Here is a 15,939-nt window from a genome sequence, read left to right on the forward strand (position 1 = left end):
CTGGCTGCACATACATGCAATAACTACGCCCATTATGAAGGATCCAGCGAATCCAGCTGATCCACCCTACAATATACGACACTAAACTGATGCGCAGTTGAAGCGTCCATACTAAGGCATGTCATGAGGCTACGGTAAAGATACCACCCTAGTCATGCATAATGCAGTACGCCCTTCTCCAAGCGCTCTAGCTCTTCACTACATGCGTGTGACAAGCGAACGGCCCGGCAGCGGATGTGTCATATTCATATCAGGCAAAGTCGAGTGCGTTTAGCGGTGAGCTAGATCTCGATACGGGAGTACCTTCCACTACACATAGGTTTTCCGTTAATCGGAAATAAGGGCGGCTAGGAAACGTAGCATGCCTTGACAGTGAGCAAATCGATGTATGATTCGATCGATCGAAGGTATATAGGTCATGGCGCAATCGCCGGAGATGCTTGCTACACGTAGGCCGTATTCCTCGGAATTCGACTACTGCAACCCTGGGCCCAACAGATGCGACACTAGGATGTGTTGGCATACATAGTAGGAGGGGTGCAGACACTGTAAAAGCCGAGATACACCAATAGCAAAAGGCCACCCTCGTAAGCTGAAAGCTCGGCAGTGCATCTTTAACCAACCTGGCCAATAAGGCGCATATGTCGGCAGACCCTGAGCATTGCGCAGCTCAACGTGGTCGCAGATGGGCGGTTCCGAGGCGTTTTGCATTGGAGCTGCAGCGTGGCCCGGACCACCGCTGCCCGTATTGCCTCAGCAGCACGCTATCATACCGTCTCGTTGCAGAGAGATTCCGGTGAGCCACGGTCGCTGTCATGTATGGTAGTCGATATGTTGGATTATTGGCTGTTCCTCAAGTACGGTGAAGGACCAAGGCTCAATACTGAGGTACATGAACCCTTGCCATCATTTTCGCAAATCGCGGGATTGGTCTCAGATCAGAGATTAGTGCAATCGATCACATGCTGACATGGCGCGAGTTGTGGATGGAGATAGGATCTGATGAAGATATCAGGCCTGCCCGTTTCAACCCACTTGCATATGCAAGAGCTGGGCGAATAGTGACCACTTATTTGCATCAGCCCTATGCCATGGAGCTTACCGTTGTTAGGCACAATGAGGAAGTGCCTGCTCATAATCGGCCGAGTTTCTTCAAGGGTCGCATGCACACATCGAAGTTTCCATGTGCCGCACGAACGTCTATCGAAATCAGAGCCACGTTCCGGCGGATCTTCGCATTGCTTTCTGCCACCGGGATGCCTACGCGAGCCTCGAAAACGATCCTTACAGTGGATGCTGTGGCAATCATGGGGGCCACATGATTGACCCGAGGAAGGTCCTGCCAGTAAGCAAGTCCGATCATTGCGGTGGGGAAGTTGGTGGAGGCAGAAGACCCAATTTCGCCCGTGTGGCAAAGCTTCGATGTGTTCCGCTGTGTCCCCCGTGATTGTGTAGATCCGAGTTGTAGGGTGGTTCAGTGAAGATTTTCCCACTGCCACGGCGGCTGACTGGCAGGCATTAGCGTAGATGGCATCAGGTGACGAATCACGATAAGACGGACAGGATACACATAGGTACATGGTCACCCACCCACCGCAACCGTCAAGGTTAGCGGGAATAGTTTTCGGCCCTGTTCCCATGATCCGGCGACTAAAGTTCGATGTCAGTCTCTCGTTAGCAAGTGCGGCTCCGTCAGCTCTAAATTCACACACCGTGACAACAGCGGCGTGCGATTACGCGATAAACATCTTCAAAAGAACCCCATTCACCGAGAATGCGGTATAAGAACGCCTTCCTCAGGCTCGCTCCTGAGTCACAACATTACAGCTACATCTACAGCGGACCGATACGAACATTAGAACATCCCATCTGAACCTCCCTCTACATCATTCACAGTAATCGACCAGTCAAATATGTCGTCTCCCACACTCAGCGCGAGGTCCTCTTTCGAGAGTTTGCACAGCAACTCTTCGTCCGTATTCAGTTCTCCTGATAAACTTGCCCCGGCAGTGACAGGACCCATGGTATGGCAAGGGGACGAGCTGAACCCAGTCGAGTATGTAGTCCAGCTTAACGATCGCGAAATCCGGGATATCAGAGCCGCTATAATCAAGTTCAAGCGTGAGCACTACCTATTAATCGTTATGAGCAAATGATGATTTACGCCTCCAGTCTCCCTGCTTCCGCGGACGAAGATAAACCAGAAAAGTTTTGATCTCGGCAACCCAGAACTGGCTAGCAAGCTCTCGTCTATCAGCAAAGAGCTTCATCACGGTAAAAACGTTGTTGTCCTCCGGGGTCTGGATAGTGCTTACCTCAATGACGAAGAGGCCGTTATTGCTTTTGCGGGCGTATGCTCATACGTCTGCCCAGAACGAGCAACCGATTCTTATGCAAACCAAACGCTGAGTCATGTTCTCGATGCCACCAAAAAAACAGTTCCAGAAGACTGCAAGAATATTGGTCTTGCAGGCTCCAAGATCACTGCCGCCATGGATTTTCACAGTGACCGCTTCTCTGGCGATGTCATCGCCCTGTATGTGCGCAACGACGGCGGTCCCAATGCTGGTGGCGAGCAATTCGTCGTGAGCTTTTCGAGGATTTACAATGAGCTTCTTGAGAAGGACCCAGAAGTTTTGGAGACGATGGCGGAGCCAAATTGGCCTTTTGAGCTAAAGCAAAAGTAAGCATGTTTTTGTCGTATCTGATGTTAAGAGAGTTTGCTAATTTACTTCAGGGATGGAGCGCCTTACCTCGAATTAGGACCTACCCTCTTTTTCTCCAAGGGCAAACCCATGTGCCAGCTAGTCAAGGCTCCACTTCTTGGTACTGATACCATCCCGCGTGACCCTAGCATGCCAAAGGCTACCCGGAAGCAGCTGCGTGCAATGCACGCCGTTGAAGAGCTAGCTAGGCGCTTCTGCACTAAAGTCGACCGGAAGCAGGGCGACATCCAATTCCTCCATAACCTGTCTGTCTTGCATGCCCGTGCAGAGTACCGTGGCATTGATGGCCAGGCTAGTACCCGGCACCTTTTGCGCATGTTCCTCCGCGACTCCACAAATGCTTGGGAGAAGCCGGCTAGCTGCCGTGACAAGTTTGACGACCCGTTCACTCCCGGCAGACCTCAGAGCCTCCCTGTCTTCGACACGGACCCATGGCGCAGCATCAGCGGCCGCGAAAGCCATGGCTAGATACTGCTGTAACCGCTAACTCTAGCAAGCAATTTTACCCGAAACATCACAACAGGCTTAGTGGCAGTTGGAACGACATAGTCAATTTGGCATGCATCTTGCGACTGCAAGGCGAGGATTGGTGTGGCTTTATTGTATCCATGGTCTCTCTTTCCCGGACCTCTTTGTTAATTAGACCGACGGTAGACATACTCAGATATTCATCAGATTTGTTCCACGCCTCTCCCCATAAATTGCAACTCGTATATTGGAAGCTAGAAAATGACTCGCGATAGCCATTTCTCATGACTGGGTATCAAAAAATATGGTGGAACGACATGACACGGGCGGAACGTTACGCTCCAGCTTCCTTGAAAAGCTTTACAATCCATTCACTTGAAGTGGACCAGTGCGTTGCGGCAAACCCGGTAAGCGGCGGCTGGAAGCGATCTACGCTGGTTAGCAAATGACTTGCAGTAGCGGATCTACAGTCCCAACTTACCGGGCTTATTTCGGTCAAATAGATTCGCAATGAGTGTGACATATGCGAAGCCTTCTGCATCAATATGACCTCGCTCCCGGAGTTCCTCCGGATTGTCGCGTGCTAGCTTGAAGGGCGAGTAGCCGCGGAGGATGCACCGCCAGTGATACAGCAGGACCGGGAAAGCAAATTCCCACTTCTTGATCTGAGTGGTCACTACGTTGCTGACCTGGTTTTCGATCAACTAGTGGGGTCAGACAAAACTAAATCTGTATAACAAGCTCGCCAGACTTACTGTGCCATTTTTCGACTTGATGTAGTCTTGCGCACCATGGTGGATATACTCAAGGTTCCAGAAAATGACATAGAATGCCAGGAAAAGCTCGTACCAAGGCTTGATTCTAGGCTTGAAAATCAGTGTCGCTAGCTCCTTGACGAAAAGCTTTTCCAATTTGCGAAGATATTTCACAGCCGCGACGTCCATCTGGTGGGTTATGGCGCCTGGGAGTGGGCGATCGCAGGAGTTTCGGTCGTATGCTTCGTAGTCGCTACGGCCAAGTCTGCGATAATCGTACTCGCGTATACCAGGTATGTTTTCCGAGAATACTGAACCATACCCCTGCGAGACGACCGAGAGACACTGAAGTCGCATTGCGAGGTCAAGGGCTTTGCTTCCAGTTACCCTCCGCATGCGTACCACTTCCTGATAGGTATGGTAGGCGACTTCGTCCTGCCGAATGCGAGCAAAAACCCACTCTTCAATTGCAGGTTGGAGGCTAGAGAAGTAGCGTTCATAAGCCAGTACGAGATTCGCGGTGTCGTAAATGGCGTATGCCGGCTGCTCGACAGATGGTACTTGTCCATCTCTGTTGGACCAGACAGATGTCGCTACATCGAGTGAACCGCGTGTCGGGCTGTACGGTCGGAAGGCGATACGCAGAGGCTGTGCATTGGGTATAGGACCGTAGCCAGGGAGGTTCCAGATGATCTCCATTTCGTACAATTGACTGTTGTGTATCCAGTCGTAACCGAGGAATTCGGCTTCCTCTTGGTGCTCACGTCCGTTGCCTGTTTAACAGTGAGAATGCTTCGAACAAGAAGCACTGCAATGACTTACACCGACGTATAAGACTTGTATCTTCGAGGTGTTCTCTGTAACACGGCTCACGAAACGACCTTGCATGCCCTGTGATCTTCTCACACTTTTCACACGGGTCTCCTTCGTCACACTACGTCTGTCAGTCTTGTGTCTGTCCCAATAATGAATATGCATACTCCAGATTTGTAGAATCTACAACGAACGCATATACGCTTGGTCTTGCGCATAGTATGGGTCTTCTCCCTTTGCCTTTCCTGGAGAGGGCCTTTTCGCTTGGACACCTTCAGCTTCTCCTGTCGCTCAACGAAAGATGAAGGAACCTTGGCTGCTTTCTTTTTTGGTGTTGGCCTATGCTGAGCAAGCAATTGCGTTGCTCGATCCGCATGCTCGACTGGAACCTGGTGCTGGGAGTAGAGTTCCTGTTCAGCTGGTGCTTCGGCGACGTTCCATTCTCGACGCATGTTCTGTGGCGCTTCGTAAACAGTGGGCACATTGGAAGCTTCCACGGGGTCGACTATGGGCCAGGGAATGGTAGATGAACTATGATGTCTCGTATCTGAAGCTCTGGTATTGACGACATCGCCAGCATGACCCGAATACTGCTGGTGCGCTTCCCAGGAGACATCATGGTGCAATGGAACCTGTGGGGCGTTGTTTGTGTGCAACAGAACAGCCTGTGGTTGTGAATGCGATAGTTGTGGGACTGGAGGTAGCTTCTGAGCATGATTCGAGTATGGTGGGTCTACCGTATTGGCGGGGGACTCCTGGAAGACTTAGTCGCGAACCTAGTGCAGGGCACAACATTGCTTGTGTGCACTTACTGACGAAATGCGCAGCTCGTGAAAGCGTTCCGTACTTCGAAACGCATGGTCCTGCGAGGCCAGGGGTAATGTGTGCCCTAAACTTAGCGCTGGCTGGTGCTGATACTGATGTTGTTGTTGTTGTTGTTGTTGTTGCTGCTGCTGCGGATAGTGCCGCGAAACAGTGGGAAGTTGATGCGGCACGGACGCGGTCCCCTCCGCATCGCAATAGGGGACAGTTGAGCGCGCCGTGTAATTCTGCTCTGGTCCAGCATGCTGCCATTCCAGAGGTGCTTGTCTGACGTAACCAGCCCAAGCAGTTGGCGCAGACTGTGGATGTGAACCAGCGGAGTCGACTCCGACCGGAGGGTAATGTATGAATTGCGCCGTTGACGGGCCGGCAGCGTACGAGTCGTGGCTGGGAGCGTTATGATGTTGCTGCCATGATCCCAAGCCATACAAAGGGTCGTGATTGCTTGTGGGGAAGTCCTGGTAGTGCGAAGGAGTTTGGGCGGCATTCCTGTACTGCGAACTGGTGGTAGACATGGAGGGCTGCGGCTGACTGCGTACAACTTCAGAGGACGTGTCGCGAGGGTGCGTGTCGCTCATTCGCTTAGAGGCAATGAGCAAGATCCGTGTAGCAGGGAACGATGGCGGCCTGGACCGTAAAGCAAAGCCGACACGGTAGATCGTTGCTTTTCGAGTTCGATGGTAGGAAGGCTCGAGGAGGCACCAAGGGCAGGTCGAGAACCACACTGGTTCATTGTGTCGGTGCCATGCATGTCTTAGCTTCCGTTAGGGCTGCATCTCCCCGCAAACCTGCCTCGCGTACCGAACAGAGACATAACTTTCGTCTTGCTCCCGCAGCCAAACAGCTCGTTATTGATTATCCGGGTGCTTGTCAATCGCTGCCGCACCTTTGTTGTTGTCGTTACCGTTAATGTGTCGACCAAGTCCGCCCATCCGTCCGTATCGAGGTTCTTCGATCAGGAAAATCGCATCCGAGACAGCAAGCCTATCTATCCAACTACGGAGTTCTGTCCCATCCAATCGCCAGTACCCAACCTCAAGTAGACTACTAACCCGGCTTCAATGTCTCAGTTTGCTTCATGCACCACTGGGTGTAGTGGCAGGGCAAACCAGCTTACGGTTGTCAAAGAAACCTTGAATAGTCTTCTTTCATCCCTCGGAGTAAGCATGCTTCGGTGCGATGCCGCATTGCTTTAAACGAGCTGCGAGAGTAGATTCCACCATGTGTCTTCGAATCGAATACTACATTGCTTTACTGCTAGCGGGGCGTAATAATGTTTTTCCCATCTGTAGAAGGCGTACGCCTAGCCACACCAGATGACTTGGATCGCATTTCAATTGTTGCGGCTGCCGCGTTCTTTTCGTCACCCACGTTCAAATTTCAGCGTATCCATTATCGAAAGTTCCCTTTGGACACGATAGCTTCTTACTTTGTCCAGTACAAGAAAGCTATGGAAGATCCTACATGTGTGGTACTCGTCGCCGAAGACGTTATCGACGAAGACGAATCTGAGCATGTCTACGACGCAATACGCGAGTCTTTCAAGTCGGTAGCGCTGCGACGAAGAGGCATTGTAGGAGTGTGCAGTATTCAGCTTAAACCCGAATCTGCATATACCCATCAATTCCAGCCTCCAGAGATGCTTGCTAACCTCAATGAGCGGCTGAGTGCTCATGACCTCGAGAGAGACCAAAGTATTGAAGCTGCGAATATCTATGATGCGGTCACGCGTCCGACGAAGCTCAAGTATGCATGGGCAATACATCTAAATGGAGATCGCTGACGGCGAAACAATAGACATCTCGAGGGCAGAATGCGTCTCTGCACTTTAGCAGTGGCGCCCTGTTATTGGCGAAGGGGCCATGCACGAAGGCTCGTGAGCTTTTGTACACAACTAGCAGACTCTGATGATGCGATGTTGGTATGTGCGACTGGATCAAAGAGAAGGCTACTCGGTTAATAGGATCTAGGGAGTATCCGCTACGCCTTGTGGTGCCACGGTGGTCTCGAAAGCCGGATTTCAGGAACGGGATTACGTCCGCTACACACCCTTGACGACGACCCAAAAGGTGCAACAGGACAATCTGTATACTGCTGGTTTTGAGCTTTGGTGAGAACAACAGGCCTGAAATGTACGGGCAAGAGCGCTGACCCCAAGTTTGAACTGCAGGATCGGGGTGCGCTTGCCTGGGGAAAATGTGGTACCGGAGGAGGCATAGTGACTTGTTCGGAGAGTCCGACCATCTCGAGCTCGGCATCAGCAACATCATCGGTGTGAGACCTTGGCGATCTGCAGCCACGTTGTGCAGTGGGGCCAGGGCGTAACGTGTGGTGAGGTCGATATTAGTGTCATCGGTGCGGATTATCTCGTCGGGCTTGCAGTTTCCGGTCAGGCAGGTGCGAGTAAGCTTAGTAGGGACGATGACAAAAGACTGCATAGAGGAGCTAGAGCCGAACGGCAATCCTCATTGACTACAGACATTTCGGAAATAAATTAAACTACCTATTATACCCATTGGGCCCTCCGCGCTACTCACGGACGATATCATGTGAGTGGGAGAAAGCTATGCTTTCTCAGCAACTATCGAATACTTGTGCGTGTGACTACAACACCGATGGAGATGCACGCCGCATAATCAAGCCTTGCTCTTCTTCGCCTTGGCCTTGGTTGATTTCTCCTCTCCCTCACCGTCATCTTCATCTTCGTCATACGTCTTCCTCTTCCCAGCAACCCTTGTTGACTTTCTCGTGCCCTCTGTCCTCTCCTTTGCTTCCTTCTTCGGTGCGGCTGACTTCTTGGATTCGGCAGATTTCTCTGCTTTCTTAGCACCAGTTTTGGCACCCGTCTTCTTTGCGCCGGTGTTGGCCTTGGGCTTCTGCGCACTTGGAGGAGCCTCTTCTTCTTCTTCTTCTTCTTCTTCTTCTTCCTCCTGTTGTTCTTCACCATCTCTGTTCTCCTTCTCGTCGTCGTCCTCCTTCTTTCCCTCGTCTTTGTCGTCTTCTTTCGACGGCTCCTCCTCCTTTGATTTCTCTGTCTCTTCCTTCTTACCCCCCTGTTTCTCTTCCTTTTCTTCGGCCTTCTTCTTGCCTTTGGACTTCTGTTGTGGAGCTCCCTTCTTCGGCTCGTTCTTGCTTCCAGCTTCGTTCTCGTAACCTCCACCCTTCTTTTCGTACTCTTTAGATAGCTTGCTAGCCTACATGTCGTATTAGTCTATGTACAAAGCGATGTGTCTCAGCCATAAGCGGCTGCAGACTTACCTTCCATGCGCTCCATTGTCCCTTTCCACCTCCGTCCTTGTTGGTCTCGTTCTTGACCTCCTCCTTCACTTTCTCCCTGAGCTTGGGATCTGTTGGTTTTCCCTTACTAGACGGCCTGTGCAGGGGAACATCCATAGTCAGCCCAATTTCAAAATGCGTATTGTCAAACTTGATATGGATAAGTCCTGCACATGATCAAGCGTTAAAAGTCTTGCCGCAAAGTACTGGAGACCTGCTCGAACGCGCGTAAGGTCAACCACCAAAACGCGGACAATCACCATAGCAATCGCGACCACGACACGAGAAGAAAACTACGCCTACATACATTTTGCAGGACTTGTTATTGTGATAAACCTGTCGATGTTGTTTAGGTAGCAGAGGTGAAAGTTCAATTCGTATGCAGGTAATCGTCGCGTCGCGGTCGCGTTCTCAACTATGTACCTGCCCAGGTGCGCTTGGTAGCTTTGTTTTGATACCGGTAGAAGGAATGACATCACGACTCCTGGATTGGCTTTCACCTGCACGTGCGCCACCGTGTACCATCCATTCCGGTTTCCGCGACGCTATCGAATGCTTGGCGAGAAGGGAAGTTTAATCTCAGCTCTAGCAGGAGATTACGGCGCCACGAAAATCGCAGAGCTATGTGGTTCCACATATCGGAGGTTTTGATGCAGGCGAAGAATAATATCGTGTTCATGTGTACTCTCTTTAGCACCCCCGCTAATATGGCAACCATCAAGCCGACTCAAGCACTGTCGTGTTCTATCTACGTTCGCTTGCTTTCCCATTGCTACCTTCACTTCGTCGCTCATCTCGCTTGAATTTCTTCTCTGCATCTTTGACTATACTTTCTGCCTCGCCCATAATGTCGCTTCCAACCCTCCATCCTCGAAGTATTACACCCTGCTCGCCGAGGACTTGTTCCGCGTGCGCCCATCTCTGGCGCCAAAGCTGCTCCTTCTTCGTGCCGTACTGCTCGCCTGCAGCACCACTCAGCGTACTACCGGTACTGGTGCGATTGATACCTTGTCGCGGCACAGCAGTAGAGAAAGGCTGAGATGTTTGCGCAGACGTGACCTGTGGACGAGTGTGATATGGCATTGAGGGAGCGTGTTGCCATGCTGACGATGCTTTGGAGCTCACGTAAGATGCTGCGCTTGAAGCTGTATCGCGATTACCACGACGAGGTGGAGGTGGAGGCGGGCCTTTACGAACACCAGTGACATCTAGACTGGACCCATTGGAGCCAGGCTCTTCCGTTGACCGCAACGCAGGCAAATTACTGTAGACGGACCACAGCTTATCCCGAGCCATGCCAGCGTACGACTGCTGATCTTGTGATGCTTGGCTGTGGAAGCTTACGGCCGGCTTGGGGCCCACCGGAGGTCTGAAATGTGCTGAAGTGTTTGCGCTCTTTGTGGCATGATCTTGCTGTGCTAGTGGGCTGGATTGACCGACTGCTGTCGAGGTCTTTCGAGGTTTTGGTGGCTGTGGTCGTGGGTTCGAGGAGGACAGGGTATTGAAAGACGTAGATTCGCTCGATGGGCTTCGTAATGCGACTGGCTTCTTGGGAGGCGCAGGCGCAAACTTCGTACTCACATTCGATCCGGCTGAGGAACGGTATCTTTCGTTGTCAGCCTGAGTTTCGCTGTTGAATTTCCTAAGGGCAGGCGAATCGTCTACTTCATCTTCGGATGATAGGTCTATTAAATTGGCCGGAGAATCTCTCGGTGATATACTTTGCGAAGAGGGCTTCCTTGCAGGCAACTTCGGCTGTTGCTCATTGTTGGTCTGCGGAAATGTTGACTTAGAACGCTTGCTATTGTCCGCATCCATGTTACGTAATGATGCTGCAATAGCAGCTCTCAGTTCAGGATCGGTTTCTTCAGACGGCGGTCGAGCCTTAGTAGAAGCAGCGGAACCCCCACCACTGGTACGCTGGGTCGATGACAAAGAGTGATCACCTGGTGAAAATCCAGTAGAAGGATCGAAGAAGCCTAGACTATCTGTTGTGGTGACATCGCGAATGAAGACGGCAACGACTCGCCCAGGGTTCTCTAGTACGAAGTCGGTATAAACTTCCAGATCAGCCTCACCACTATCTCCGATTAATATGAAATTTCGCTCTGGAAAATCTCTTGCGATCTTGTCCAAAGTAACCTTCTTTCTCTCCGCCACGGGCTCGAATATTCCCTGAAGCATGCCGCTGTATTGTTTCAAATGGAACGAGCCGGGGGGTAATCCAGCTAACTCGAAGTATTTTGAGATGACAGGGTACAGCTGCCAGGGCGAGTTGGAGACGTAGTGGAATTTGACCCCCAGCTCCGCCATTCTGTTGTACCACTCTCTGACACCGTCGATAGTGAGATCGACAAGATCGCGGATGAAAACATTACGAAAGATCTCGCGGGCGCCGCTACCAATAGCGGAGTGCTTTATTGTGTCGTCTATGTCACTAATGACACTGATTCCCTGCGAGGCAGTAACGATTACTTCTTCTGTTGCCGAGAGCTTGTCTGATGCTAAGATGCGAACGTGGGTGGGCACAAAATCCAAAGCCGCGCTCATACTGAAATGTCCTGCAGCGTCGGTGTACACAGTCCTCTGTTTGGATATATTCTCGTTGTAGAAGAAGACACTGATGGGTGTGTTGGCCATTGGTATTGCAAGAAAGTGTCGCAGGCGAGCCATCAGCCTGGCGTTGGCCTCGGCGAGTTCAGACGGGCTCATTTCAGACGGCTGGTTCCATGACCCTCGTTTCTGCAGCGGTTTAATGCTGGCCTCACTTCTCATCGAATCTTTGGATGTGCTATGGGCGAGTTGATGGATCCTGCCATTGTTGGGACGCGTGCTGCTCCCTGTCTCTGTTCGATATAATTGTGTATCGTCCATGTCTTTAGCAGGCTTCTCACTGTAAGCACCGCGTGCCGCCGCCCTTGCCTCTCTCTCACCACGGCGTAGAATTTCCTCAGCTTCCTTGGCCGCAATGGCCTCGTCCTGCTGAGCGTCGCGCAAGTGGGCCCGTTCGCGAAAGCCATGCCGTTGCGGGCTTGTATCCCGGCTATTATCTCCAGACGAAGTGGAGGGCGTGGCAGGCGCCTGTACGCCAACGAGCTGGCGTGCAAGTCCAATGAACAGCCTCTGCTTCCGCGACATCTGCCCCCTGTGCGGTGAGTATATCCAGCCACGAACATCAACGTCAACTACTGCATTGTCGTCCTCGTAATTGTTCCATTGCTGCTTCCAAAATTCGGCGTCACCGGCGCCCGTTGAGTCTCGAACGTCGCGTCCTTCGCCTTCGGTTTCTTGTATAGTGCCTGGTTGTGCTTCTGGCTTCCTCTTTATGTGTCTCCTAGCATAGCTAGGAAAGAGTATCATCTCCTCGCGGCCGCTTCTGACGACGGCTGCATCTGGAAAGCCGCCCGGCGTGTCGTCTTCGTAGTCGTATTGTGCTTCCTTGGTACTCCAGTTGGACGCATACTGTTGCGTATATGTCTGTCGGAGTTCATTTGCAGCCTTCAGGTAGCCCGCCAGCTTGCGTCTCCGTGTGCCAGGCTCCCGCGCCTCGTAGCTCTCTTGGTACGTCATTGCTCGACTTCCCGATTCTGTGTTTTCAGGACGCTTGGCTATCTGTTGTCGTCGCAACCTTGCGGCATCTTCCAGGTAGCTGCGGCCACTCAACCTCCGTGTGTAGCCCCGTAGGCGCTGGAAGATGGTCTGTTTTCCTCGCGCCTTGACAGCCTGGCGATAGACGATGTATTTGTATATGCGCGACTTGGCGTTCTGCTTGAGCGACGGAAATGTCTCGTGGCGGAGTTTGGAAAGGTGGAGGCGGGCGCGTGCTCGACTCCTGGGGAACAGGTAGCGGAAGAGGGACGAGGGAGCGTGGGCGGCGGGCTTGCGGCGAAAGGGCGATTTGGGCATTCAGCCGACTCAGCGGCTGCAGCTGTCTCGCTTTACAGAAGGATCGATATGTGCAGGCTTTGGGGACACGAGACGGATCTCCTAGGCACTGGTGATGCTCCAATTCGGCTGCGATACGTCATGTCGAGGTGCATGCGCCAGCCCGCGTGCTTAGCCACGCAGCCACAGCTGGGGTCTGGCACGGACGGCATCTTGTTTGGCAGTTTACCACCATTGCACAGTATCGTTGCCTATCAGCTTTCTCCACATTCTTGTTCGTCTTCACTCTCGACTCTGGCTACACTAGCTTTCGCTGCTTCGGTAGCGCCGCGTCGACTGCCTTGTTCACACCTGCCACATCCTTGTCCAATGCATCCAAAATCTCAACCCACATTCTCGCACTCAGCTCCTTCATCTCTGGCCCTGTTAAGCTCGGTCCGTTCGGCTGAATCTTATCGTGTTGCCAAAACCTTCCGTGCAAACCTTCACCCTGTGCCGTCCCACTTAAAACCATATTTGCTGCAACAGCAGGTGTTCTCATGAACAAAAAGATGAAGAAGAAAGCCAATATGTGTACACCAGGAAAGAAATGATCGCGACCTAGGTCGGTATTGACCCAACCAGGGCAGACGCTGGTAATGATGACATCGCCTGACGATATTTCGTCGGCAAGCTTCTTTGTCGCGTACATGAGAAAGACTTTGGAGAAGCTGTACTGGCTTCCCTCCTTGTGGTTTTCTTTCTTGTTGTAATGGTCAAGTACGCTGGGCTTTTGACGAACTTCGGGCGCGACAACGGCGTTCTGATGCAGGCCAGAGTTGACAAATTCAAGAATTGGAATTTTACCAGTGTGTTGTTTCGATTCTTTGAGTTTTGGTAGAAGCAAAATGGCCAATAGGGTCGTAGACAGTGTGTTGACTTGTATATCTTCCTCCCATCCATGTTTTGACTGTATGAACTTGGCACGTCGAGTGCCGGCATTCAACACTGCTATGTCCAGATGGTCAAGCTCATTTGCGCGGGTTGCGAAGGCCTCTACGCTGTCATAGGACATCATGTCTAATTCCCAGACTTCCAGCTGATCACGGCGTCCTAGACGAGCCTCCAAAGCAGACTTTGTCAATTCGCCTCTCTTCAAATCCCGTACTGCGATGATAACTTTGGCGGCACCCAATTTTGCAAACTTGAAGACCGCCTCTACACCGATCCCGGAGCTCGCACCTGTGACAATAATGTTCCTTCCGGTATAGTCTTCGTGGACTTCTTTTGGTGGTGTGATCCATTTGTTCTTGAAAACCCTGAACATAGCAGCAGCCATCGTGGACAGAAGAATCGATGGTACGTGATTTACCGCTGGACTTGACTGAACAGTATTGTTGAAAAAAGAGATGCTGGAATTCGATTATTGCATGGGAGACGGAACTACCATTGAGTGAAGACGAAGAAGAGAGAGTGTGTAGAGACCAAGGATGGCCCTTGACGTAGCTATGTTGCGGCGTAGCTCGGCTCCGATTCGCCCATTCCTATAGCCTAACTCTCTCGATTGCACAACGATGGGTACTGAACAATGGAAGAGAATGGGACTCTCATATACCCGAGCAAGGCTAACTGAGACATGCGTTTGATGACTACAGAACAGCAGTCATGTCTGTATGGTGTATGCGTTGGTCTGAATATCGAAGCTGCGTAAATCGTACCCAGCTTGTCTGTTCATGTGGACGGATGTCTTTATCCTAAGGGCTTGTCACCCAATAAGACCAGCCTTGGGCAGACAACTCTTCGGGTTACAAAAAAGCGCACCGAAACATAGGTGATAGACCAGAGTTGAGTAGCAGATGGTTCAAGCATGCAGGGCCTCTCGTGCCTTCCAATGTTCATGACTAGCGGGGCTTGGCATACGCGAACGGTTGGCGATTTAGGGCAGCGTCAACGACGTAAACACAGAGTGGAGGTAGAACAACACGTACGCCGCCTCGCCATGATAGCGCAATATCCATCGCCCTCTTGCAACCGCTAAAGAAACTTCACTACAATACCCCCCGTCTACCGCCAAACCCTACACAATGGCTTTCAACCAGCGCCCACCCCGAGGCCCCGCGCAGGCTGGAGGTGCCCCGAATATGGCCCCGGACTTCAATGCCATGCTTCAGCGCTCTATGCAGGCGCCTGGACAGCTTCAGCCTCAAGTCTCAGAACCCCCACGAGGGCCATCGCCGTCTATTGGTAAGGCACTACCACCGCCGACAGGCACAATGGCGCAGTGCTAATACCGCCCCAGGTTACGAAGGCGTGTACAGTGCCACTCCACCACCACAGCATGGCCCCAATGTACTTGGTGGTGCACGAGGGCAGGCGCCGCCGCCAGTGTTGCCCGTCGACCTCCCACCGCAGGCCTTTCTGACGTCGGCGATGCTGTTAGATATGGTGGACAGTATGGAAATACCTTGCATTGCGCCCCAGAGGATATAACGTTGACTCAATTCAGAGAAGGTTGACGTATTACTGCGCGACGAGAAAGAGTATATCGGTATATTACGTTCATACGACCAATTCGGTGCGTCTACCATTAACTATCTTCGCATCATTGGCATCTGAACTAACAAGCTACAGCGAACCTCGTCCTTACCGAGTGCTATGAGCGGATAGCAGCCCGCAACCCCGACGCACCACCTGCATCTGATCCCTCTGTCCCACGTTGGCTGATACACGACGTCAAACTCCCTGGTGTTATGACCGTAAGAGGCGAGAACGTCACCATATGCGCAACCGTCGACCTCGACCGAGAAGAACACCCCAAAGGCGCAATGTTCGCCGAAGAAGACCAAGTACGGGCGCTGGCGGCAGCTCAAAAAGCAGAGAAAAAGGAAACCGATTTACGGAAAGCCAAGGCGCTGAAGCAGGCTGGAATTGAGCCTGGGTTCGGTATGCAAGGGTAGTCTATTCCAGACTAGGGGAAGATGAAAGAGCAGAAAAATGGGGAAAAGGGATATGAATTATGACATGAATGCATTCGTGGCATAGGAAAGGGAATCATTGCGATCTCTGGATAGCTACGTTTGGCTGTGGTTATGATATCAATGATACCAGGACACTATGTCCACCTGCGATGGGGCAACGTCTCGGTTCCAAGTCTTTGTTGATCTGAATGTCCTGACTAAAGTGATGTCCCGCAGAATTTGACAATCCGCGCCTAG

At 51.8% G+C, this 15,939-nt stretch overlaps 6 protein-coding genes across 6 annotated transcripts; 3 read left to right on the forward strand and 3 right to left on the reverse strand.

The window, feature by feature from the left end:
* Positions 1 to 1,913: 1,913 nt before the first annotated feature.
* GT037_005830 (clavaminate synthase-like protein) lies at positions 1,914 to 3,194 on the forward strand (the record flags this gene model as incomplete). The annotated part of the gene is made up of 3 exons (XM_038930877.1): positions 1,914 to 2,121; positions 2,173 to 2,683; positions 2,738 to 3,194. 3 exons carry the CDS (start codon positions 1,914 to 1,916, stop codon positions 3,192 to 3,194), a joined length of 1,176 nt encoding a protein of 391 aa, XP_038786566.1.
* Positions 3,195 to 3,528: 334 nt separating this feature from the next.
* Positions 3,529 to 6,099, reverse strand: GT037_005831 (uncharacterized protein; the record flags this gene model as incomplete). Its single annotated transcript, XM_038930878.1, has 6 exons — positions 3,529 to 3,623; positions 3,676 to 3,898; positions 3,950 to 4,722; positions 4,772 to 4,883; positions 4,930 to 5,517; positions 5,575 to 6,099. 6 exons carry the CDS (start codon positions 6,097 to 6,099, stop codon positions 3,529 to 3,531), a joined length of 2,316 nt encoding a protein of 771 aa, XP_038786567.1.
* A 758-nt stretch (positions 6,100 to 6,857) lies between these two features.
* GT037_005832 (uncharacterized protein) lies at positions 6,858 to 7,698 on the forward strand (the record flags this gene model as incomplete). The annotated part of the gene is made up of 3 exons (XM_038930879.1): positions 6,858 to 7,330; positions 7,382 to 7,505; positions 7,555 to 7,698. The coding sequence occupies 3 exons, from the start codon at positions 6,858 to 6,860 to the stop codon at positions 7,696 to 7,698; spliced, it is 741 nt and encodes a 246-aa protein (XP_038786568.1).
* A 522-nt stretch (positions 7,699 to 8,220) lies between these two features.
* GT037_005833 (actin patch protein) lies at positions 8,221 to 12,766 on the reverse strand (the record flags this gene model as incomplete). The annotated part of the gene is made up of 3 exons (XM_038930880.1): positions 8,221 to 8,778; positions 8,843 to 9,027; positions 9,637 to 12,766. 3 exons carry the CDS (start codon positions 12,764 to 12,766, stop codon positions 8,221 to 8,223), a joined length of 3,873 nt encoding a protein of 1,290 aa, XP_038786569.1.
* Positions 12,767 to 13,043: 277 nt separating this feature from the next.
* GT037_005834 (uncharacterized protein) lies at positions 13,044 to 14,063 on the reverse strand (the record flags this gene model as incomplete). The annotated part of the gene is made up of 1 exon (XM_038930881.1): positions 13,044 to 14,063. One exon carries the CDS (start codon positions 14,061 to 14,063, stop codon positions 13,044 to 13,046), a length of 1,020 nt encoding a protein of 339 aa, XP_038786570.1.
* Positions 14,064 to 14,808: 745 nt separating this feature from the next.
* Positions 14,809 to 15,681, forward strand: GT037_005835 (uncharacterized protein; the record flags this gene model as incomplete). Its single annotated transcript, XM_038930882.1, has 4 exons — positions 14,809 to 14,968; positions 15,024 to 15,176; positions 15,231 to 15,299; positions 15,356 to 15,681. The coding sequence occupies 4 exons, from the start codon at positions 14,809 to 14,811 to the stop codon at positions 15,679 to 15,681; spliced, it is 708 nt and encodes a 235-aa protein (XP_038786571.1).
* Between the last annotated feature and the right edge of the window lie 258 nt (positions 15,682 to 15,939).

The sequence above is a fragment of the Alternaria burnsii genome, assembly GCF_013036055.1.
Source record: "Alternaria burnsii strain CBS107.38 chromosome Unknown 732, whole genome shotgun sequence".
Taxonomy (NCBI): Eukaryota; Fungi; Ascomycota; class Dothideomycetes; order Pleosporales; family Pleosporaceae; genus Alternaria; species Alternaria burnsii.